The 25859-nt window shown below is 42.2% G+C and overlaps 2 protein-coding genes across 5 annotated transcripts in view; one reads left to right on the forward strand and one right to left on the reverse strand.

Annotated features, from left to right (window-relative positions):
• pomgnt2 (protein O-linked mannose N-acetylglucosaminyltransferase 2 (beta 1,4-)) overlaps positions 1-25859 on the forward strand; it is a 131726-nt gene that overhangs the window by 64644 nt on the left and 41223 nt on the right. For 2 of the 4 annotated variants that reach the window (XR_012099494.1, XR_012099496.1), the window contains exon 4: positions 24454-24547. The exons of the other annotated variants lie outside the window; for them this stretch is intronic. The gene's annotated coding sequence lies outside the window, so the exon portion shown is untranslated. The remainder of the gene's footprint in view (positions 1-24453; positions 24548-25859) is intronic. 4 annotated transcript variants of the gene reach the window in all.
• Positions 17026-25859, reverse strand: part of gask1a (golgi associated kinase 1A) — a 31460-nt gene continuing 22626 nt past the window's right edge. Inside the window, exons 4-5 of the mRNA XM_073050155.1 lie at positions 23648-23751; positions 17026-17763 (exon numbers count right to left, since the gene is read on the reverse strand). Of these exons, the coding sequence (XP_072906256.1) occupies positions 17562-17763; positions 23648-23751 (306 nt within the window). The 3' untranslated portion in view covers positions 17026-17561. The remainder of the gene's footprint in view (positions 17764-23647; positions 23752-25859) is intronic.

Raw genomic sequence — 25859 nt, forward strand, 5'->3', positions numbered from 1 at the left:
GCACTAAATTTGGGGCAGTAAGGGAGGAGGTTGACTAGCATGGGGTAGCTGTAATGAGGCAGAGTGTTGGTTGAGAGTGCCATACCATTGATCAATGGTTTCCTGCTGGTTCTGGATTGTGCCCTCATATCGGCAAGCAACTTCCTTTAGATGAGCAATCTCTGCTGAGGCCAATCACGGGTTGACCCATCCTGCCAGGAAATCTAGAGGAGTCTTGACCCAAATGCAAAGCAGTATCAATTTAGCAATGAGTGACCACTTAAGAAAATCTGTAAAATAACAAACCAGAATGAGCTACAAAACGAGAGAACAGATACTTAACACATCGTGGCTGTGAGGGAACTGAAGGCTCAGAGCAGTTGGTTGGAGCTGACTGGTCCGATGGGTGAACAAGGACTGTGGCTGAGAGCTGGGTTTAAATAGGCTGCAGGTGATGCACTGGAAACAAGTGGCAGATGATTGGGTGGAGACTTGGCTATATACCTGCCTGACAATTATCAGAAGCATGTGGAAGCTTTAGAGAGGATGCAGAGGAGATATACCACCATGCTGCCTGGTCTAGAGGGCATGTCTTATGAGGATGGATTGAGTGAGCTAGGGGTTTTCTCTTTGGAGCAAATGAGGATGAGAGGTGTACTAATGATAAGAGGCATAGTCAGATTTGTTTTCCCCAGTATGGAAACAACTAATACAAGGAGGCATTGTTTTAAGGAGATTGGAGGAAAGTGTAAGGGGGATGTCGGAGGTGAATCGTTTTACACAGAGTGTGATGGGTGTGTGGAATGCTCTGCCAAGTGTGGTGGTAAAGGCAGATACATTAAGGACATTAAGAAACATAGACTGGTACATGAATGATAGAAAAAATGGAGGGTTTATGTAGGAGGGAATGGTTGAATTGATCTTAAACTAGGTTATAAGGTCAGCAAAATATTGTGGGCTGAAGGGTCTGTGCTGTTTTATATTGTATATGTGTTTCCACAAATGTGTGTATACTAGTGAATACATAACATAATGAGAAATAGGATAGGAAAACTAATACAGCTTCAAGCATTTCCATTTTCGTTCATGTCAGTTTGGATGTTGCATGTCATCTTTCACATTTATAAATGCATTAAGAAGTCTCTGTATTAGCTGACATTCTCAGTTGGTCCTGCTTCCCGTCAACGCTTCACTTGAGCTTATTCTCAGCGAGGATAAGAAAGCAGATGTAATCTCAGGCAGTAATTTCAGCTGACGTTGACACACTGTTATTAATTGGCTTGTCTCTTCAGTTTCAGACTGATTCTAAAATTACATTAATCTTTTATTCTTTCTCCAGCACTCATCTGCTTGGGAGAGCTGTCAAAGTGAAACACATATACAGAGACGATAGGGCAACAGCTCTTCAGTAAGATTACTCAGAATGAAGCACCTTTTCGGTAAATTGGTTCATTGTTGTCACGTGTATCAAGGAACGATGAAAGATGACTTGCTTCGTGTTCATGCGGATCAATTTATTACAGCAGTGCAAGTTAGTACAAGATAAAACAATAACAACGTGCAATTTTCAGGGAAAGTGCAGTGCAGAGGGACAATAAGGCACAAGGATATAACAAGGTAAGTTGTGAGGTCAAGTCTATTTTATTTTTCTGTGGAATTGTTTAAAGGCTTTATACCAGTAGGATAGAAGCTGTCCTTTACCCTTGTGGTACGTGCTTTCAGACTTTCATATCTTCTACCCTATGGCAGGGGTGAGAAGAGAGAATAAGTGGGATGTGTGTCTTCATTGGCAAACCTGTGTATAAATCCGATAAAACACGAGAGCGAAATTAGGCCACTGAGCCCATAAGCTGCTCCACCATTCCATCCCTCTCAACCCCATTCTCCTGCCTTCTCCCTGTAATCTTTGACACCCTGACTAGCCAAGACCCTATTAACCTCTGCTTTAAATATACCCAATGACTGGGTATATATCTGTTCTAAATGGATGTCCCTCTATTCTGAGGCTGTGCCCTCTGGTCGCAGACACCCACTATAGGAAACATCCTCTCTACCCAGGCCTTTCAATATTCAATAGGTTTCAGTGAAATCACCCCCCCCCCTCCCTCATTCTTCTAAGTTCCAACAAGTTCAGGCCCAGAGCCATCAAGCACTCCTCATTCATTAACCCTTTTATTCCTGGAATCATTCTTCTGAACCTCCTCTGGACCCTCTCCAATGCCAGCACACTTTTCTTAGATAAAGGGCCCAAAACTGCTCACAAGACTCCAAATATGGTCTGACCAATGCCTTAAAAAGACTTAGCTTTACATCCTTACTCTTTTATTCAAGTCCTCTCCAAATGTATTAACATTGTATTCTCCTTCCTTAACACCGATGCAACCTGCAAATTAACCTTTACAGGTTCCTGCACAAGAACTCCCAAGTCCCTTTGCACCTCTGATTTTTGGATTTTCTCCCCTTTTCAAAAATAGTCTACATCTTTATTCCTTCTACTGAAACGCAAGACCATAATCTTCCCTACACTATATTCTATCTGCCACTTCTTTGCCCATTCTTCTAATCTGTCTAAATCCTTCTGCAGGCTCCCTGCTTCCATCTGTCTTTGTACCTTTTGCAAACTTGGTGACAAAGCCATCAATTCTGTCATCCAGTTCATCGACATATAACATGAAAAGAAGCGGTTTCAATACTGACCCCTGCAGAAAACCATTGTCATTGGCAGCCATCCAGAATAGGCCTCATTTATTCCCACTCTTTCCTTTTTCCAATGAACCAGTTTCCTAACTCTGCTAATTCCCTTCAAGAAGCACATAATCTTCCTTCTATCTTTGTGTAATTAATGGATTATTATTAACTGTGCAGGAACTGACTTTCAGTTTCTCTCAGTTTTGAGTTTAGTAGCTTGAGTTTTCTTGGAATTCTCTTGTGCTATAAAGAACAATACCTCGTACCACAGAGTGCAGTAAAATGGCCCCGGGCACATCGATGGAGCAATAGCAGACAAAGTTTGACATCGAGTCTGTTGGAGAGATTGTTGTTGATCAGTGATAGCATAAAAGACAAAGTACGGTTGAGGGAGGGCACACCAGGGTTTATGGAGAGGGAACTGGAGAAACAGCTTTCATTAGTGGATCGATGGAAATGCAGGGTGTACAGAAGAGGCCAAGATAGGAGGATCACGGAGTTACAGAGAATCAAAATCAGATTTATCATCATTGACTTATTTTTTTTTGTTTTGCAGCAGCAATACAGAGTGTGGTGCATGGCCAAGTGGTTAAGGCATTGGACTAGTGATCTGAAGATCGTGAGTTCAAATCCCAACCAAAGCAGCGTGTTGTGTCCTTGAGCAAGGCACTTAACCATACATTGCTTCAGTCCACCCAGCTGAAAATGGGTACCGGCAAAATGCTGGGGGTTAACCTCGCGATAGACTGGTGTCCTATCCGGGGGGTGGGGGTGGGGGGGGGGGGGTCTCGTACTCTCAGTTGCTTCACGCCACGGGAACCGGCATTAGCACCAGCCTGATGAGCCTATAAGGCTCGGGACAGACTTTAACAGCAATACAGTGCAAAGGAAAAAAATTACTATAAATTCCAAAACAAAATAGTACAGCAATAAAAATAACAAGGTAGTGTTGGTGGAACTGATGGTGAAGAGGAAGGTGGTGTTTCTGAATCACTGAGTGTGGATCTCCCTGATGATAATCAGTGAGACGAGGACACGTGTCAGATGGTAAGGGGCCTTCGTGCTGGATGGCAACTTGAAGCACCAACTCTTGAAGATGTTGTTATGATAGCGGGAAGGGTTCTGCCTGTAACTGTGTAAAGAAGGGTGAAGTGAAAGAATAAAGACAAAAGAGACTGCAGTTGCTGGGATCTGGAGCAGAAAACTGAATGCTGCAAGACCTCAGTGCGTCAGGCAGCATCTATGGTGGAAAAAGGCGTAGATCGGCACTTAATTTACTTGGCAGTCTTCCCTCTGTCCTCTCAGTCCTGATACAAGACTCAATCTGCAACATTGACTTTCACCTTTTGCCTGCACAAATGCATTGTATCCCACTGAGTTCTTCCAGCATCTGCTTTTGAGCACAGATTGTACTGTTAAGGATGCAACCTGACCCTATAAATCAATTGAAACCAAGTATTGGGAAATTGCAGTGTCTAAAAAAGATGCTGGAATTGCTGTGGTGAAATCCTATTTGAATTAACTAAGGGGAAGATAAACAACAATCTGGAAATAGGATGACCCATCTAAAATCCAGAGATCTGATAAGAACATGATGGAAACTGTAGCAATTACCAGGCATTCTGCCTCTGGATTTGAAGGCCAGGGGTTCAAGTCCCTCTCTAGCAACTCAGATGCAAACCGTAGACTGCTGCTCAGACAGTGGTACTGAGGGAGAGTTGCTCTGCCAGAGGCCCTGTTAGCCTCCTCTGGTTGACATGTTGTGTCACTTGCAGGAAGCTGACGTGTTATCCACAGCATGCAGGCCAATGTTTATCCATCAATTAAGAATTATCAGGGTATTATCCACATACTTTTTTGTGGGAACCGGCTGTGTTTCAGCATCATATGATCATTGTGCTGTCTGCGTGACGTTTTTTGGCTAATGTGCATTGGTAAAAGTTGCTATTGTAGTGAAGGCTCTTTTGCTACCATGTGATGTCAGTGTCACTACATCCACCACATGCAAATAAACCCATGGCCCCGAAACTTCCATCGTCTTAACTTTTGTAACATCGCCACCTACTGTTGGATGTTTCTCTTCTTCCAAATAGATTTCATCATTAACAAACAACACAATTTGTATTTTATATGGCATCTCAGACACTAGGACATGTCTCCAGACTACATCACAGGAATATCTTACAACAAATTTTACACTGAGCCAAAGCAGGAAATATTTGTGGAACTGCCAGAAGGTTTGATCAAAGAGAGAGGTCTTAAGCAACATCTTAAGGGAAGGGGGTTTTGGGAGGGAATTCCTAGGCTTGGGATTCAGACAGTTAAGGCTGTGGCTTTTGCTAGTGGAGAAGGGAAAATAGGAGTTAGGGGATTGTGGTGACTTTAGAATATGGTGGGGCTGGAGGAGGTCTTAGAGAATGGGGTGCACAGGTATTTGCTGTAAATGTTGTTGCTTGGTCTGTAAATGGCAGTAACAGCTTCACTTTTCCCAGAAATATCTTCACCTCTCCAAATAAGTGGTGCACCACATGTCTGAAAAATCCCTCATTCTCAGCCGGTTTGATAATGATATAAAATACATATAGGGGAAAGGAAATAGCTTACGATTTATGGCATAGAAATAAGTCATTCAGGCCAACAGGTCCACACTGGTCATCTGTGTCTGCTACTGCCTCTTCACACTATTTCCTGTTTCCCATTCTGCCTTTTGTACCTCCACACCTTTCTCCCCTGTTAGGGTTAGTTTGCTCGATACCATGTAAAAAGAAATTTGATACTTTTGCAAGAGCGTAACATCCTAATCTGCTTCAGAACGTATAAAGAGTAAGTGCCATGATATTGCCCATTTTTATTTCTTGTGAGAAGATAGCGATGAGCGTTGTGAGGGTGCTGAAGGCGTGGTGATGTGTTGACAGATCAGTATAGGCTATGCCTTGGAGGGCAACCTGCCAGTAGTGCTTGCTAGAGATCAATTCAAAGTAAATTTGTTATCAAAGTACATACAGTATACGTCACCATATAAAACCCTGAGATTCATTTTCTTGCAGGCAATCACAGTAAATACAAGAAGCACAATGAAAAACTGTACCCGACAGGACAGACAAACAACCAATATGCAAAAGACAGCAGACTGTGCAAACAGAAGAAGAAAGAAAAAAAAAGGGAAATTATTTAAAAAATTGAGAAAATGAGGTAAAGAGTCCTTGAAAGAGAGTCTATAGGTTATGGGAACAGTTCAGTGATGGAGCGAGTGAGGTTGAGTGAAATTATCCCCCCCCTAGTTCAAGCGCCTCTTGCTTGAGGGGTAGTAACTGTTCCTGAACCTGGTGGTGTGGGTCCTGAAGCTCCTGTACCTCCTTCCCGATTGCAGCAGTGGGAAGAGAGCTGCTTTCTCTGGATGGTGGAGGTCCTTGAAGGATGCTGCTTTCATTACACCTGTGTAGCTCCAGTCTTGTCGTGAGTGACTAGTCGGCGCACTCTTAGAGAAGGCCAAATCACACCAAGTGCTAAAAGGCCATCAGAAGATTCTAGTATCAGAAGGAGGCAGTGAATAGAAACCACACTCTTCTGGAAATAAGGTTTTGTTTAAAAGTAAAAAACAATACAGTATGTACAAAGCAATTCAAAATTCAAACATTCTGTTTAGGTTCCAAATCTTAGGTATCAACAAATGCCAAATTCCTGTTTGGTTAGAATCAGTGATATTCATTAGAATAACCTTTGTTACTCCGATTTCTGTAATTAGATCTAGTGTTATTCCCTATTTACAAGTTTACAGACTGAACTTCCTTTTTTACTTATCTCTAGTTAGTTATAAAATCAAATGTAATTCCTATTCTCAAGTATTATAGTTAATTTCAGTTCCAGTTCCAGGCAGTATATCTGCAAGCTTAAATTCAAATTCAAAAACTATGTATACACAGTTTAACTCCTTTCCTGACAATTCTCCAACATTGCAACTCTTAAACAAAATAAATCTCATTCAGTAACTTGTCAAAGTCTGTGCAAAAATAAGCAGTTCTCGCAGAAATTCAAATTCGGATTCTTCGTATTAAAATAAACTTAAAAATCAAACCATATTAAATCCTCTGCGTAATTACACATTTGGTTCCCACACTGGTTCGTCATCTGGGTGGCTTGCCCTCTTGGTTCATTGGATGAAATAGTTGATCATCCACAGTAAGTCAATTCACAAACTTGTACAAAACTTGACCAAATGCCTTGGTATGATTTTGCAGAACTGATTCCTGTCTAGACGATAGGGACTTTGGACACTGGTGGTCTCTGCTGATATTGTCTCGTTATACCTGTAATGCTGCACCCGTGATGAACCTGGCTGTATCCATTACTTCTTGTAGGCTTTTCTGTTCTGTACCAAAGAAGGCTCATCAAGTTGTTGTGTTTAAAATTGTAAATGGCGCCCACTCCAGGCTGAGTGAGACTAGAACTAAAGGTTTAGGGTGAAAGGGGAACATGAGGGGAATCTTCTTCACTCCGAGGGTGGTGAGAGTGTGGAATGAACTATCGATTGTATGGAGGGTGTTGGTCTGAGTGCAGGTAGATGGGACTAGGCAAAAGAGCAGGGTGGCACAGATTAGATGGGCCAAAAGGCCTGTTTTTGTGCTGTGATGCTCTATGACTCTATGACACCAACCACTGTAAGTACAGATCACCAGTTGTGTTAGTCCTTTAATATAAATTTATAATCTCCTGCGTTTTTAGTCTTAGTAAATGCTGTGGCATGTTGTGACACATCGTAAGGCTATTCCAAAGTTTTCGTAATATTTGTCCGGCCAGTAAAATTTAGGCATGACTCATTTGGGAAAAATGGAAGCTGATTTGTGAATCTCAAGCTCCCAGGCGTGGCAACATGACAACGTTTGGATAATGTGTTATAGAGATGTGGAATATTGGGAAGTTTAAGTGAACGTCACTACTCTTTGCATTAGTGCCACTAGTTTCAATGTCGCATCTGCTGTATCAAGTGAATATAAAGTGTCTCAGGTTAAAGTCTCTTCTGAAAGACGTCACCAAAAACAATGCCATGCTCCCTTAATACTGCAGTGTAACGTCTGCTGTTCATTTTTCTGGGTTGTCATTTAAAGGCCTTTCTCACGGTTGCCATTCCTTTGACCCTGGCTACTTTTAGTGACTCGAGTTCATTGTCATTGATGAGTGGGGTTTTGGGGGTTTCCCAGCTCACCTTTCTCTGGAATCCATGAAAGTCTGGCTGATTTTGTCCCAATTCTTCTACCAGCCCTGGAATAGGTGCATCTGCAGGGAGAGTTAATACATGTCAATGCCTTTGCTGAAGCTAGAAGATTCATTAGAAGCTCCCTGGCTATAACACATCAATCTCTACACTGTTTGGGATGTGACATGGTGATCGAAAGCAAATGGCGCATCTATAAAAATCCTTGTCCTGGGAGACCTCTGTTTTCAGAACCCAGGTCAGCAAAGAAAGCTGATGATACTGTCAGATGTACAGATTACTTTGGCAGAGCTATTGCTGGACAGCAGAGGCTTGTACCGAGGCTGTAGTGCTAAACTACAAGGTCTTCCAGCTTGGTGTAGGGAGCAGTCCTCAGAGTCAGTAATTGACGTATCAGGACACAAGAGACTTAAGATGCTGGAAATCTGGAGCAACACACAAAACGCTGGAGGAACTCAACAGGTCAAGCAATATCTATGGAAGGAAATTGACAGTCATCGTTTTGGGTTGAAGACCCAAGAAAGAGAGGAGCTGGCCAGTGTAAAAAGGTGAGGGGAAGGAGTGGGGAAAGAGCTGGTGGGTGATGGTTGGATCCTGGTGGAGGGGGAAGGGTTGATAGGTAGGTGAGAAAGGGGGAGAGTGGGAATAATGTAAAAGATGGGAGGTGGAAGTGACAAAGGGCTGAAGAAGATGGAGTCTGATAGGAGAGGAGAGTGGACCACGGAAGTGGAAAGGGAACTGGTGAGAGGAAAATGTGGCTGATGACTCTCAATGTGACTGATGGCTCTCAATTTGGCAGTAGAGGAGGCTGTGGGCAGACATGTTGGTGTGGGAATGGGAAGTGGAATTAAAATGGCTGGCCACTGGGAGATTCTAGCTGGTATGCTGAAAGGAGCAAAGACCCGCGACAAAGCAATCTGCCAGTCTGCAATGGCTCTCACCGATGTAGATAAGCTGCAGCGGGAGCACCAGATGCAGTAAATGACATCAGTGGATTCACAAGTGAACAATTGCCTTACCTGCAAGGACTGTGTAGGCCCTGAATAGCATTGATGGAAATGCTGTAGGCCTAGTGTGTTTGCAGGGATAAGTGCCTGGACTTCATGTATCAAACAACTTTCCTCAGCAGGTTTCAGACTAGGGCTGACAAGCATGGCAGTGCAGGCCTCTGTCGCTATCGTGCATTGTCGGCCCAACACCCCAGTACACACAGTTTGTGAGCTGACACTCAGAGTGTTTTCCTCATCATTGGATAACCTGCTGCTTCTTCACTTCTTTTGGCAATTGTCCCTGGCTGCCAACCTGCAAGCCGACAATCTTCAGAAAATGTAAAGTTTGGGTAATATATAAACTGGAATGTCTTTTTGAAAATATATTTCTACCCAACTGACTGGTCCAAAACTTAACCTTTCATGTGGGAATATGATTACAGAGGCCACAGTGAAGGATAGAATTAATACTCACCTTAGCGAGGTTGCCCAATGACAGCTACGGAATATTTGGTAAAAGGGAAATTAAATAAAGTTTCAGCAGCATGTATTGATAAAGTGAAGATTGTATACAGAACCCCCTCAGCAATCTGCCATCCATGGGAAATGGGGGTGTCAGATGCGTAAGAAATGCTCAAAAAACATTACATCACACACTAGTATTATATGTACAATCCTTTTAGTAAATTGATGAACCATCTGTCGTCACCATGCTCTTTTAAATAATAATGTTTTCTACCTTAATTCTATATTTCAAGGCATACAGTGTTAATATTAACAACAGCAAAAATAAATCACCATCACATGAGGTGCCAAAACTTCAAAGAGGATGTTGCTGCCAATCAGCTTTCAACTGCATTGTCTTACAGAGCATTGAACATGGTACTCGTAGCAAAGTATAATCGCTTTGGCTCACGATGTGCTGACCTTTTAATCCACTCCATAATCTTAAATCTTAACATTTTCTTAAATGTTAAAAGTGAGCCCGCATTTACCACTTCATCTGGCAGCTCATTCCACACTCCCACCACTCTCTGTGTGAAGAAGGCCCCCCCCCGAATATTCCCTTTAAACTTTTCCCCCTTCACCCTTAACCCATGTCCTCCGGTTTTTTCTCCCCTATAACCTCAGTGGAAAAAGCCTGCTTGCGTTCACTCTATCTATACCCATCATAATTTTATATACCTCTATCAAATCTCCCCTCATTCTTCTACGCTCCAGGGAATAAAGTCCTAACCTATTCAACCTTTCTCTGTAACTCAGTTTCTCAAGTCCCGGCAACATCCTTGTAAACCTTCTCAGCACTCTTTCAACCTTATTAATATCCTTCCTGTAATTTGGTGACCAAAACTGCACACAATACTCCAAATTTGGCCTCCCCAATGCCTTATACAACCTCACCATAACATTCCAACTCTTATACTTAATACTTTAATTTATAAAGGCCAATGCACCAAAAGCTCTCTTTATTACCCTATCTACCTGTGATGCCACTTTTAGGGAATTTTATATCTGTATTCCCAGATCCCTCTGTTCTACTGCACTCCTCAGTGCCATACCATTTGCCTTGTGTGTTCTACCTTGGTTTGACCTTCCAAAGTGCAATACCTCACATTTGTCTGTATTAACCTCCATCTGCCATTTTTCCAGCTGGTCCAGATCCCTCTGCAAGCTTTGAAAACCAACACGTAGCCCTCCATTTTCCTTTCATCCACGTGCTTATCTTCTTTTGCCCGTTATGCCGCTGGTGTTTAGGGCAGCAATGAAGGTCCTCCATCTCTGGCAGAGTTCACAGCTTCATGCCAGTAGCTTTCTCTCGGTTTACTGTCAATCATGCAAGTCCGACAGGAGTACTCTCTCTCTAAGCTGTAGAAAGATTTTTCATCGCTGTTTTCTTAACAGTTTTGTTTGACCAGTCAGGGTTGTTAGCCCTGAGCTAAACCCCCAAACCTGGAGGACTGGTGGACCACTCTTAGTCTGGCCTCTACTCTTTGACCTGTTTGACATGGGTGACCCTACCAAGCCCCAAAAGTATAAAGCCCTGACTCCAGCTAGCATTGCTCTCCAGCTCACTGAGGCACGTAAGCCTCCAAACCAGGAGAAGGTTGTGGTCCTCTTTGAGGATGTGCCTATCTAAGAGTCTCTTAAATGTCCCTAATATATCTGCCTCTGCCACCAACCCTGGCAGTGCACTCACACTCTCTGTGCAAAAATACTACCTGTGACAACCCCCTGTCCTTTTCTCCAATCACCTTAAAATTATGCCCTCTTGTATCAGCCATTTCTGTTCTGGGAAAAAATCACTGGCTGTCCATGCCTCTAATCTGTCTATGCCTCTTGTACATTAGTTTGTACATCTCCATCAAGTTTCATCCTTCTTTGCATTCTCGTAAATCTTCTCTGCACCCTTTCTAAAGCTTCCATATCCTTCCTATAATGAGGTTACCAGAACTGAACAGAATACTCCCAAATGGGGTCTAACCAGAATTTTATAGAGCTGCAACATTACCTTGTGGCTCTTGAATTCACCCACTGACTAACAAAGGCCAACACACCATATGTCTTCTTAACTACCCTATCAACTTGTGCGGCAATTTTGAGGGATCTATGGACGTGGACCCCAAGATCCCCCTCTGTTCCTCCACACTATGAGGAATTATGCATTAACCCTGTACTCTGCTTTCACATTTGACTTTCCAAAGGTTATTACTTCACTCTTCTCCAGATCGAACTGCATCTGTCACTCTCAGCGCAGCTCTGCGTCCTATCATTGTCCTGTAGTAACCTACGAGAACCTTCTACATCATCAAAAGCACCACCAACTTTCATGTTACTTGCAAACTTAGTAACCCTTCCAGTTCCTTATCCAAGTCAAAGAATCTCAAAGAGCAGGGGTCCCAAAACAGATTCCTGCACAACTCAGCTGGTCACTGGCCTCCATCTACAACCACCTTCTACCTTCTGTAGACAAACCAATTCTGAATCTATTTATGCTTATACATGTACTTATATATTTATATACAAATATAAATAAAGCAAAAACATCTTTTCACATTTATTTTCCATAATCCATGAAATATAATTCACTGTTTGAGCTTATCTTCATAAAAATAAATTATTGCTGGAATTCCAGCTGCACAAATACTGGTGAACTGTGAGTTTACTATGCGTGAATTTTGATTGGTGTTTATTAAGGGTTACATATACAACAAGGACATGTTTTTATATTGTGCCTTTTAGCTGGAAGAATATTCCAAGCTTTTAAGGACCGTTTAAAAGGGGAGGGGAAATGGAGGGGTTAATGGAGGACATTTTAAGAGCTTTAAAAACAGATTGCCAAGGGATTGGAATTTTTTTAAACTCTGCAGTTGATGTTTGCAGATGATTGGACAATGTTCACTTCCGTTCATAATTCTCCTGATCCGGTCCACACCTGAATGCATTAAGATCTGGACAGCCATGAGCTGACAAATGTGGGGAGATGTGGCGTAGTGGTAATCATCACTGGATCAGTAATCCTGAGATCCAGTTATACACTGGGGAGATGAGTTTGAATTCCACCTGGTCAGATGGTGAATTTGAATTTATTATATAAAAAAATACCTGACTACCATGAAACCATGTTGATTGTCGTAAAACCCATCCTCAGAATCCTGCCGTCCTCATGTGGTCCAGACCCATCGCAGTGTTTTTTTAAGTTAAACAAAATAGGGATGGGCAATAAATGCTGGTTTAGCTGGCGACATCCACATCCCATAAATGAATAAATAAAAATTATTGCGAACACGATACTGCCTGACCACCAAACCTTGAATGTGTAACATGCTGAAAGGTTTCACTGTGAATGTGATGGCTTCTCTATAATGTTCCACTGCTGAGGTAATGGTTTCTCTGTAGCAGCAATGTTTGGGTCATGACTAGAGATAACGGGGCATGCTAGCCAATGAGCGGGATGTTGTTCTTTCTTGTGTGTCTGGGAGCCGGGAATTCGAGGTCTTTTGCCGGGGAGAGATGAGGAGAGAAAACGCGAATGGAGAGAGTTGGTAGACCACCGGACGGAGTGGATTTGGAGCGAGGGTCCGAAGGTCAGCGACATTTAGGGGAGGTCGATAGTGGACGAACGACCATATCAGTGAGCTCCAACATTGCGCATTAGACTGTTTCATGAGAATGGGCCCTTTTCTTGTTTTGTTTTCTTTACTAACCGTATAGTCAAATTAAGAATTATAAAGCTCAATCATTAAATCGCATATTGTGGACTGTTTGTTATTTTGGGTACTGATTTGTAACAGGGGACACATTGGGCAGCATCTACCCAAACGTGATTTCTTAAGTTTGGCTGGGCCAGGGGCTATCACCCCCTATGTTAAGCCACTAGCCGAAGCGAGAGTTACAAATGTTAATGCTATCACCATGATCATTCAGGTGATTGTTCTCTATCGCTTACATCTCTTCAATGAGATGCCAGCACAAAATACATTTTCCTTCTCACTCTCCTTTCAGTGTTCTGGAGCGATAGTTCACTGTTTCATGTCAGCCAACTTCTACCGCACCCCCACCCCCTCAGTCCCTCCTCACAGCTCCCTCCCATGCACCACAGTAGATACATTTGCTTGTTTACCTCTTCACTTTCCACCAACCAGGGACACAAAAGTTCTTTCCTGTGAGCTATGGTTCATTAGTCTTTCCCATTTAGCCTACTACCAGTGTAGGTAAATCTATGTTGGAGAAACCAAATAGGAATCATTTGGCTGCTCGACAGGCTTCCTCTGTCCTGTCCATATGGGTGACAGGAGTTGCCTTAATTTTCCATCCCCTCCCACTCCAGCCTTTTACACAGTGTCAGAGAAACATAATGTGATCTGAATACATCTCATTGTGTCTCCAGGCATGTTACAGTAATTAGAACTCAATATTGAATTCATCGATTTCAGATAACGTGCCTTTCCAGCTTCTGTCAGAACTGGCCAGTTCGAATGAAAAGTCACAACTGGTAACTGTAGCTTTTATTTTTCCACTGTCACATACACTACGTCACTTTGCGATGAGTTTCCAATGTTCCCTTTTGTTTTACATTTCTGGCCAAGGTTATGTCTCTATCAGATAATTACAGCATTTTTTTCCTCTCAATCATCTTCCTCTGTTTACGTGTCTTCCAAGCAGACCATCTGTCAATAATGAGACCTTGTGGCTCTCTGAGAGCCAGCACCAACATCCAGTGTGTCATTGTGACCTTGATCTCTACAATCAATAGACATTCCTGTCGTTCTTTCCACCTTCCCCACCTCTGTGGCTTAAAACATGATTTTGTTGGAAAAGTAGAAAATGCTGGAAATGATTAACAGAGCAGGTAGCATCCACTGGATACGAATGCTTCTTCCTCTACCATCCCTTTACCCTGTAAGAGCTCAGCATGAGAAAATCAAAACCTTTCAAATAATGTGATTAAGTCTGTTCAATTGAAACACACAGATCAGATCCAAACCCGCAATTAGATTTCAGCAGTCTAAATGTGCCATGTCAGCATTCTGGCAACATATTCATGTTCATATTCATCAACTGCCTTTATTTAGACTTATCCTTGCACAATTAGGTTTCAATTATTTTTGTGGCTTGTTGGTTGAAATTTGAGCAGCTGATATTCTTCTAAGGAAGGGAATCTGAGACTGTTGAAAGACGAAGGGTGTGCCTCGCTAACCAAGTGGTCTGGAGGTTAAGAATTAAAAGGGTGAGGAGACAGCGTAATTTAGAGAGGGTGAAGTGAAACTAAGGCCACATATACAGTAGATAAGGAACCAAAACAAAGGGAGAGAGAGAGAGTCAGAAAAGCCACTTAAAATCTATTTACAATTTATATTTAAAACACTCCAACAAACAAAACCTGAAGGAAACATCAGCCGTTGGCCCCACAATCTGAAATGGGTTGGTAGAATAATGTCTTCCCTTGTCCTTGTGTTCTGTGGGCCTGCGTTTCCCTTGCCTTATGGTCTGAAAGTAACCTTGTTCTCGATGCGATGAACAGCAAAATGAGGTGGTCAGTTCCCTTGCATCCAGTCTATTTTCACACTCGCACTTGACTGTGAGATGGAAAGGGACTGAGACCACATCGACAATAGACTTTAAAAGATCTGCAAAAATCCTTTTTCCTCAACTGTGAATGTCCCTTCACTATAGGATCTTTGTTGCCACTCAATTCCCTGCACTTCAGGGGATAGGGAATCAGAATCAGGTTTATGTCATGAAATTTGTTGTTTTGCAGCAGCAGTACAATGCGATACATAATTATAAAAACTATAAATTACAATAAGTATATATAAAAATTAAATAAGTAGTGCAAAAAGAGGAAAGGAAAAGAATTATGAGGTAGTGGCTCTAATGAGGAAATATTTAAGTGTTGGAAATTTGAGATAGAAATGCTTTAGAAATGACCGAATTCAGCATTGAGTCTGGAAAACTTCAACGTGCCTGTTTGGAAGGTATAATGCTGTTTTGTGTGTTTACAATGGCACAAATCTTGCTCAAAGACAACCCATGACGTAAGTATGGTCTGCGTGTTGGTTCAGTAGTCACACTTATCCCTCGAGGCCACTTAGCTCCCAACATGTCCAAAGCCTTAATGTCATAGTGGGATCGTCCACAGACAGCAAAGCTGGGAGATGCAACCTCAAACTGCCCTGCTGACCCTCTGCCAGCTTTTCCTGTCAAAAGTCCTAAGATCATAAAACATACCCCATTTCTGATGATAAGCTATTAGTTTGAAATATTAATTCAGTTTCTCTCTCCACGGATCCTACCTGACGCTGCTGAATCTTCCCAGGATTATTGGTTTTTACCTCAGTCTTTATTTGCATTATTTTCTTCCTTTTTTAGTTTTTACTTAAGCTTTGCAACATCTGCATTAGTTTTCCTCTGTAGCACAGCGGGTAATCCCCAAGAGGTGTTGTTGGTATTGATGTAACTGACATTGTAGGGGCAACCAGGTTCAGACCTTCTGGAGTTGCAAGATGACAGCAGCCTCAGTGTTGAAGTGGGGGGGGGGGTGCTTTCCTACCAACCCCAGTGTCCTGTAGGGGTGTGTGGCTTATTCTGCTCATAGAAAGCTGCTTACATTGTGGTTGGTTAGAAACTGCAGCTGCATTTCCCATTGGTTAGCCTCCTGGTGTCCAGTTTCAAATGTCCCAGGTATAAAATAGCAGGGGGAAGGGGCTTGCTCTCTTCCTTTGCCGCACGTAACCATTGGGAAGGTATGCCCTGCTAGTGCTTTTAACTGTGTTTGTTGAATGTGCAGCGTTGTAGTGTCTGTAACTTGGCGAACGTGAATGTTTGGTTGAATTTCTACTGTTTGTAAATAAATGATTAGTATACTTATTCGCAGTCAGTGTTTTCTGTCTCGATTGCCAGCCCCGCGATCCTGATTCAGTGTTACACCCAGCACCCTCCACTGTTTCCCCTTCCCTACTCAACATCTGCTCAGCCTAATTTACAGGGTTACTTTACAGCAGAAGGCAGATTGTGCACCTGAACCAGGCAGTCGGGTATGCTTACACCTCTAATTTATCAAAATAATATGAAATTAGGAGGGCCGAGCTGTGCTCAGGATGTATTTAAAAAAAACACAGTTAATATTTTGGGCCAAGGCACTTCATCTGGACTGAAAGGTTAGATGGTTAACAGGTTCCATGGTTCACCTTCCTTTCCAATCAGATTCCATCATTTGGCAGCATTTTGTTGTTTTCAGTATTACCTCCTGGCAAACCGCTTGCGTCATTATGTGTGTACATAATAAAGAACTTCATTTCCCAGTGTGCAATGCGAGCGGTTGCCCCCGAACCTGAAGTAATGCCGGTGAGCTGGTCGCACGCGCTCATGTCGAGCTGAAGCCATGACTGGAGTGCCCTGTAAATAAGTGTGTCAGTTTTAACCCACACTGTTTAACAAACATTACACCCTTCTCCTGTCCATATCCTTCCACAGATGTTGCCTGACCCACTGCATTCATTCAGCAACTTGTCTTTTTTTGCCTGCTACAATATCGTCGGCGCATCACCTACGAATCCCCACACCAAACACAACCAGTGAATGATTAGGCGGTTTTGGAAGCACAGGGGGTTTGTGCTGCAGGAGATGCCACTGTAAATTTTTAATTTCTATCTGGAAATCATTCACAGAGCAATTAGTTTAATGCAGTTTGCAGAAATTTCAAATGCAACAGCAAATTTTAATTACAATCTTTGACTGGCTCAGCCTGTTTGCTTTTACTGCCTTTCGCCCGGACCCAAACCTCCCTCCCTACCTGGGGAGACGACTCAGCTGCAAAGCCCAAACAATGGAGAGTTGAGTGAAGGTGAGGGGGTTAAACAAAAGCAGGAGAGTGAATGTCCTCTCAGGACTGCTGAACATTTATACATTCTCTGTTTTTACACCAGATTTCCAGCATCTGCAGTATTTAGCTTTGCAAGGGGAATGTCTTTTCCTGCCGCATGCCTTGGAGAAAACTTGGTGAGCAGTCAGTGCAGTCATGTGCATTAAAGCAAATTTTCAGCAAGCCTGGGATGGCGAATTTGACTCTACTCATAGCAGGAATCCCATCACATGTGGAAAATAAGAATTAATCAATTAATTCCCAAGTTTAACTTCCCAGCTCCAGTTTTCAAACTGGAGCAATGCATCATTACAGACATGTTGTCTTTCCATTAGTCATGAACTAATTTGATGTCTTTCTCCTGAATGTAGTTGAGCAGTAGCTGAGCCCTTTTTTCTATGACCTGAACCAACTTCTTTAGTCCTTTGATCCCGTTGTGGCTGTCCCAGAACTCCCTGTCCGTACTCAGGGATCTCAACAATCTGCTCTGTAAGCATCCGGACCGTAAGAGTTTGACCACACGCGCAGGAAACCTACAGAAGGAAGGAATGTCAGAATTAAAGGAAAGGTGAAAACTGCCTTAAATCAACTTTCTCTATAAACTTCAAGGTCAAAGTTGACTCTATTGTCAAATGAACAAGTACAAATCTGCACAGGTGCAATGAATATTTACTTGTAGCAGCTTTGCAGCCCATGGCATCAAATAAGCAGCATACCCAAGAGAAATGTAAAGATATATTGACAACAATTTTTACAAGAAATAATACAATTAGAGCAATGAAATGTCTGTTTTAGTGTAAAAGTGGGCATAGTGTTCCTGTAATGTTTATGGTTGTGTGGTTGGTTCAAAGCCCAAAGTGGTTGAAGGGAAATAGTTGTTCTTGAATCTGGTGGTGTGAAACTTCAGACCTCCCACCTGATGGTTATTACAAACAGATGGCATGGCCCAGGGGTGGGGCGGGGAGGAGTGAGGAATCTTTGCTGATGCATGTTGCCTTCTTGTGGCAGTGCCTCTTGTGGATAGTACCAATGGTGGAATGCCTGTGTTGTTCTGGGCAGAGCCTATTGTTTTCCGCTGCTTCTTACATTGCTGTCTTTTTGAATTGCTGTATCAGACCATGATCCAACTAGTCAGGACACCTTTAACAATACATATGTAGAAATCTCTTGGGGTGTTCAGTAACAAGCTGACCTCCTTGATCTCTAAATTTCAAACTTAAGCTTATATCTAAGTTTACTCCTATATCCAAATTTACTCCAAATTATTTTTACCTAACTGGTTTATGCCTAGCAATGCATTGAAAGCTTTTCATCTTTCTTTTTTTAATTTCCCAATGTAACGTATCATTGAAATTACTCCCATAACACTTAAAGAGCATTTTGCATCTACTATACTTCCTTTATTCTGTCAGCTATCTTGGTCCTGTGCTCTAGAATTCTTTCCCTAAACATCTTTGCCTCTCTTTCTGCCTTTAAAATGCTGCATCAAATGTCTCGCTTGAATAAGCTGAGAGACATTTGCCCAAATATCTTCCAGGTATTTTTGACACTGCTCTGGATGATAGAAGTCATTAGGCTATTCTATCTAAAACTGTAGATCAAAACAAAACCACAAGAGTACAATTTTAACAGCCTCTTCAAGCATTTGATTTTATGTAAGATTGAATCTAGGACATGGAAACAGGCCAACACACTCAAAATGCTGGAGGAACTCAGCAGGCCAGGTAGCACCTATGGAAAAGAGTACAGTCGACGATTCAGACTGAAACCCTTCATTGTGCTGAGTTCCTCCAGCATTGTGTGTGTGTGTTGCTTGGATTTGCAGCATCTGCAGATTTTCTCTTGTTTGTGATGGAAACAGGCCACTTGACTCATGTGGTCCATGCCAGTGTTTATGTTGTACATGATCTTTCACCTTCCCATCCTCAGTTAGTAGCCAAATTTTTGTGATGGAAACCAAAGGAATGGAGCTCACTGTTCATTGTGCTGACAACTTCCCAACCAATTGCTGTTGCAGCTGGCAGTGATTAGAATGTGCAGACTAATGTGCTGGAGCATGTTCAGCTTAAGAAAAAGCATTGTTGGAGCTTCTGAAAAACATTTGTAAAGATAAGGCCCCAAGGCTTGAGAGGATATATCACAGGTTACAATAGGAAGTGAGGGAAGAAATTGCTAGGGTGTTGACGGTAACCTTCATGTCCTCATTGGTCATGAGAAGCCAATGACAATTGGAGGATAGCAAATGTTCCTCTGTTGTTCAAGAAAGCTAAAGGGGGTAGTCTTGGGGATTATAGATAAGTGATTTTTACTTCAGTGGTGGGCAAACCAATGAACAGTATTATGGAAGTTATAGGAAGTTATAGGAAGTTATGGAACCTATGACAATTAAAGAGGTGGAAGTACTGGCGCTTTTAAGAAATTTAAAAGTGGATAAATCTCCGGGTCCTGACCGGATATTCCCCAGGACCTTGAGGGAAGTTTGTGTAGAGATAGCAGGAGCTCTGACGGAGATCTTTCAGATGTCATTAGAAACAGGGATTGTGCCGGAGGATTGGCGTATTGCTCATGTGGTTCCATTGTTTAAAAAGGGTTCTAGAAGTAAGCCTGGCAATTATAGACCTGTCAGTTTGACATCAGTGGTGGGTAAATTAATGGAAAGTATTCTTAGAGATAGTATTTATAATTATCTGGATAGACAGGATCTGATTAGGAGTAGCCAGCATGGATTTGTGCGTGGAAGGTCATGTTTGACAAACCTTATTGAATTTTTTGAAGTAGTTACGAGGAATGTTGACGAGGGTAAGGCAGTGGATGTAGTCTATATGGACTTCAGCAAGGCCTTTGACAAAGTTCCACATGGAAGGTTAGTTAAGAAGGTTCAGTCGTTAGGTATTAATGCTGGAGTAATAAAATGGATTCAACAGTGGCTAGATGGGAGATGCCAGAGAGTAGTGGTGGATAATTGTTTATCGGGATGGAGGCCGGTGACTAGCGGGGTGCCTCAGGGATCTGTTTTGGGCCCAATGTTGTTTGTAATATACATAAATGATCTGGATGATGGGGTGGTAAATTGGATTAGTAAGTATGCTGATGATACTAAGGTAGGAGGTGTTGTGGATAATGAGGTGGGTTTTCAAAGCTTGCAGGGAGATTTATGCCGGTTAGAAGAATGGGCTGAACGTTGGCAGATGGAGTTTAATGCTGAGAAGTGTGAGGTTCTACATTTTGGCAGGAATAATCCAAATAGAACATACAGGGTAAATGGTAGGGCATTGAGGAATGCAGTGGAACAGAGAGATCTAGGAATAACAGTGCATAGTTCCCTGAAGGTGGAGTCTCATGTAGATAGGGTGGTGAAGAAGGCTTTTGGAACGCTGGCCTTTATAAATCAGAGCATTGAGTACAGAAGTTGGGATGTAATGTTAAAATTGTACAAGGCATTGGTAAGGCCAAATTTGGAATATTGTGTACAGTTCTGGTCACCGAATTATAGGAAAGATATCAATAAATTAGAGAGAGTGCAGAGACGATTTACTAGGATGTTACCAGGGTTTCAGCACTTAAGTTACAGAGAAAGGTTGAACAAGTTAGGTCTCTATTCATTGGAGCGTAGAAGGTTGAGGGGGGATTTGATCGAGGTATTTAAAATGTTGAGAGGGATAGATAGAGTTGACGTGAATAGGCTGTTTCCATTGAGAGTAGGGGAGATTCAAACGAGAGGACATGATTTGAGAGTTAGGGGGCAAAAGTTTAAGGGAAACACGAGGGGGTATTTCTTTACTCAGAGAGTGATAGCTGTGTGGAATGAGCTTCCTGTAGAAGTAGTAGAGGCCAGATCAGTTGTGTCATTTAAGGTAAAATTGGATAGGTATATGGATAGGAAAGGAGTGGAGGGTTATGGGCTGAGTGCGGGTAGGTGGGACTAGGTGAGATTAAGAGTTCGGCACGGACTAGGAGGGCCGGAATGGCCTGTTTCCGTGCTGTGATTGTTATATGGTTATATGGTTATATTCTTAGGGATGGGATTTATGAGCCATTTGAAAAGCATAGTCTTGCTAGGGATAGTCAGCATGGCTTTGTGAGAAGCAGGCTGTGCCTCATGAGCCTGACTGAATTTTTCAAGGAGGTGACAAAACAAATTGATGATGGTTTATGTGGTGGATGTGGTGTATATGGATTTTAGTAAGGCATTTGACAGGGTTCCCTTTGGAAGACTCATCTAGAACATCATGAAGCATGAGAGCCATGGAAACTTGACTGTGTAGATCCAGAATTGGCTGCCCACAGAAGAGGTGAATGTTCAGAGCATATACTATACTGTACTATGTTATAGAAAAATAAATTCCATGAATATTTTCCAATTTTCATTTCTTGTCAGGTTGATAAAATATATATCAAGTTGATGAAAAATATTTATACCTGAATGCATTAGCCTAAATGAGGAACATTTAGTCATGAGCTAGTGGGTGAATACCAGAAGTCCACACTGTTACAGAGATTTCATTACTGAGGGTCTTGTTGAGATAGTGGTATACCTCAGCCAATGGTAGAATGGGGTAACTCGGATAATATGTTTAAACGAGCATGGGAAGACTATGGAGGTTCATAATAATGAGCTCTGATCGTCTCGGCTGTTGTCGATTATTACCACAGGAGATGTGACAAGGCACCCACAGAGTGGTGTTAGACAGCAGTGTGGGAAGAACCTGGTGCGTGAGTTAAAGTTATTTGAATGCATTTGCTTCCCCAGTTGTGTCAGTTGTAGATGGCTCAGGTAAACGTCTGAGTGAATTCAAGCCAGTTTGGGTAGAAAGCTCGTAGTACTCAAGGCAGAACTGTTTAAATAATTCTGCTGCTGCTGGAGTCCTAGCATGACCCAGTTTGAATGGCTGGTTTTATATACTAGAGTATATTTAGTCAAGTTCATCCAGGAATATGGGCAAATGAGTCTGCCTCTTCTTAGCTCAGTATCCCAAACATGTCTTTCCAACCTCAGCCCACAATAAACAAACCAGCTGTGTGAAGGAGTTACATAAACCAATAAAATCCTGCTGAATGTTAAACCTCTGCAGTTCCAGCTGCATATCGGCCTCCATACGTGCTGCGTCTCCACGGCACGCTCAGCAGTGCAGTTGACAGATTGACCGCACTGCTCCACACCATGTTGAATACTGCGTCTGGTCAGCACTGTTTGCACATTAACACAGGTGCGCGTGGCAAAATGCAAATGTACTGCGCACTGTGTTCTCATCGGAGTGCAGAGTATCACACATCAACAAATATTAAAATGGCAGTGAGTGATTACACAGGAGTAAAGGGAGTGTATAATAAAGTTAACTGCAAAAAGGAATGGATGGCAAGATGATGCAGAAAGATGGAAATGTATTTAAGGCTCCTTGTTGCCTGTTTAGACTGGAACATAGGAAGAGAAGTCATAGTATTATACAGCACATGAATGGGCCCTTCGACTCTTCAGTCTCTGATGTGAAATTCATGCACATGCATCCCGTTGAGCACCTACTTTGGGTCTCAAAGTTACTGGAGCATTATTGTGTCATACAGCACAGAAGTAGGTGCTATGGCCTTCTTGTTCATGCCAGTCAACAAGTATTCAACCACACTAATGGCATTTACCAGCACTTGCCCACACCCTTCTGTGTTCAGGCACATCAAAGGCTGTCGAGACAGAGGGGTCACGAACTAGGAGGAAGGGAAGATAGCCCAAGTCCCAGTGACACAGATTAGAGGTTTAACGACAGCTTGGTAATGTGCTATAGAAACAAATTTGCTGAGTTGTGGCTGGGTTTAAAGGGCAAGAAACAAGATTATATTGCAGTAACTGTTCTTAATTACTTATAACTCTACAGCATTCCTACGGCTTGTGAAATATATTTTTGTGCGGTCTATTCCCACTGCCCAGGAAGTTAGTTGCATAAAGTTTTTTTTCAGAATTACATAAATGGAAATTTACTTCAATAATGTTAATGATCATTTGTGTTACTTCAAAAGTCACACCTGACATGATCCAGCCCAAACCCGGTACCATGGGGCTGGAATGCCCTATCATCTTGTCCCATCCTCCTCCCACTATTCCCCCCCTCCAAACCCGGTGATTAGGATATCCTGACATTTGTATCCCCCAGCTCCCACTGAAGCTGGCCTCAGAACTCTGTAGTAGGTGATACATCATCAAACTCTGATTTGTACCACAAACGGTTCATTATCTTGCACCGCTTTGCCCACTTAACACAGCCATTCACATGCAGTGGAATTTCCAGGTCATGCCTTTTTGTGTTTGGTCACTATTGCTTAGTCACTGAGAGACTAAATGGAACTTAAAAAAATATATAACACTTGGGAAACAGCAACTGATATTTGTAAAATGCCTTGGATGCATGAAACTGAGGGCATACTTACTCATCAATGCCTTCCAACAGTCTGAAGTTGAGGTTGTCTTGAGCCTGAAGAAGCCTTCCGGAATTGTCTATGTAGATGAGCTGAGATGGATTGTGTTTTCGAACCTAATGTAAGATTTAATGTCCGTTAATGGTTACAAGCAGTTTAGAATCTTGAATCATTTAATCTGCCAATACAGCAAGGAGAAATGTTTTTTTTTATCATTACTCCAGGTTTTCCTTTCATGGTTTTTGTTGTTTGTGTTTTACAAGGGTAGAGGGGACTGCAGGTTGTGGCAGCTTAAACACAAAGGTTAGGTTTGGCATTTTTCTGCATCATTGCAATAACCATGTACCTCACCACTGTTTGGTGGAGTCAAGGTGAGACCATAATTTGAAAGCCAGTGCTGGGAGCCCTGTCCAAAAGGGCAACTGAAGGATGGCCGTTTGAAAAAAAGGATTTCTCCCCAGTCAAACCCACCAAGAAAGGCGATGGGTGATTGACAGGGGGTGGGGGGAGATTTACGTGGAAGCAAAGAGTTGTATTTCTATAGCACTTACCCTAAGCTCTGCATTTTACAATTGCTTAAATAATTTTGAGGGTAATCACTGCTGGATGTTGGAAACCTGGTAGATATTGGAAACAAACTCCCTCTATATGATAATAACCAGATAATCATAGGGGGATAATTATGGGTCAGGATGATGGAATAACATTGAGCAGTCATTAATGTTCACCTGAGAAACTTTGAAACTTTAGTTTTATGTCCCAACTGAAAGTTGGGTGTGAGACAATTCAAATAATCAACTGCTTTTTCCTTCTCCTAGAAACAATAGAAGATAGAAAGGGGCAGCATTGAATGGATTGTGGGAATTGTAATCCATTAAAACCAAGCAACACATTCCTGACAGGTTTGCTGGAGTGAGTACCTGGCATTTGAGTTACTGCTGCGTGGTAAAATCATGGATACTGAATTGTCAAATTTCCACTCTCTTTTGAGAACAGTAACCAATAAATTTGATTGCAATCATAAGTGCTTTCCCTTTTGATTAGGAGGCGTTCTGTCGAGTGTCAGTTCCTGACTGCTGACTCCTCTTGCTTGGTTGATCATCTGTTCATGTTCTGCTGTAACTTGGTGGTTAATGGAATGTGGTTTTGATCAAATTAGGTGCTACAGCAAACACTGGAAGTTTGATGGGACAGATGTTTATTTGATGCAGATTATCTGTCTCATCATTGCCAAGGACATAATTCTAAAAGTGGCGTTTCGTGGAAGTGGATCTTGAGACTTGTGTGAAACAAAGACAAAGGAATGAGGCAACTGGGGTAAATAACTTTCTGTGGATTCAATGTAGCTGTTTTTGGAGGTGTCTGCAGGAACTTCAGTGGCAGTCAAACTGAGTTCATTGCCACGTGCACAGGAATGGTGAGGTGCAGTACGATGAAAAACTGAAGGAACGGACGAACATCTCACCATGTTGATTCTCAGCTATGAAACTATGTTTGCTACACAGCTTTCTGGTGGGAAATATCTGTCTTTCCCTTAGAGATCACAGACATGAAGGGATTGCCTGTCAGAATTTCCATAACAATGCGGGATTGGAACAATAGCTCCAGGTCCAATGGCACTCAGGCGAGGTGCTCGCTCCGTTCGGTATTGATTGTTTGCTGACGACCACGTCTCCCTGGGAAGTGGACAACGTTGACCTCTCATCCATGAAAAGACAGTGACTTGTCTTTTACATTTGCAGAACCTTGATCTAAGAAGCAACTAAGGGCTGACAACCAACATTCTATTATGCAGTCACGTTAAAGCACGGCAGAAGACATGGACTAGAGATCATGTTTTCAGTTGTTTTTATGTCAAGTATATGATGAGATTGTTTTCTGATCTTTATCATGTTGCTGTTGAAGTGGAGCTGGTAATTGGATTGACAGGCTTACCAGTAGACCAGATATTAACAAGTTTTATCTGTGCAATGAAGTTATTAGTAAAATAAAGTCCTGTAAGTCATGAAGGATTAGAGTGTTGACTGACAGCCTGATGAAATGGCAGCGTGAAAGAATTCCCAGGGATAAGCTTCACTGGCTAAAGGCTCAGTACCAACAAAATTAGTTCTCCTTTTCGTGTTTTCCCAGTGCATGGATTGGCAAGCAGCCTGCTGTTTATTCCTTAGCAATGCTGCTCTGAAGCTGGCCAGCACTTGTGAACAACAGCTGTTCATTCACTTGT

Source organism: Hemitrygon akajei, chromosome 1 (genome assembly GCF_048418815.1).
Source record: "Hemitrygon akajei chromosome 1, sHemAka1.3, whole genome shotgun sequence".
Lineage (NCBI taxonomy): Eukaryota > Metazoa > Chordata > Chondrichthyes > Myliobatiformes > Dasyatidae > Hemitrygon > Hemitrygon akajei.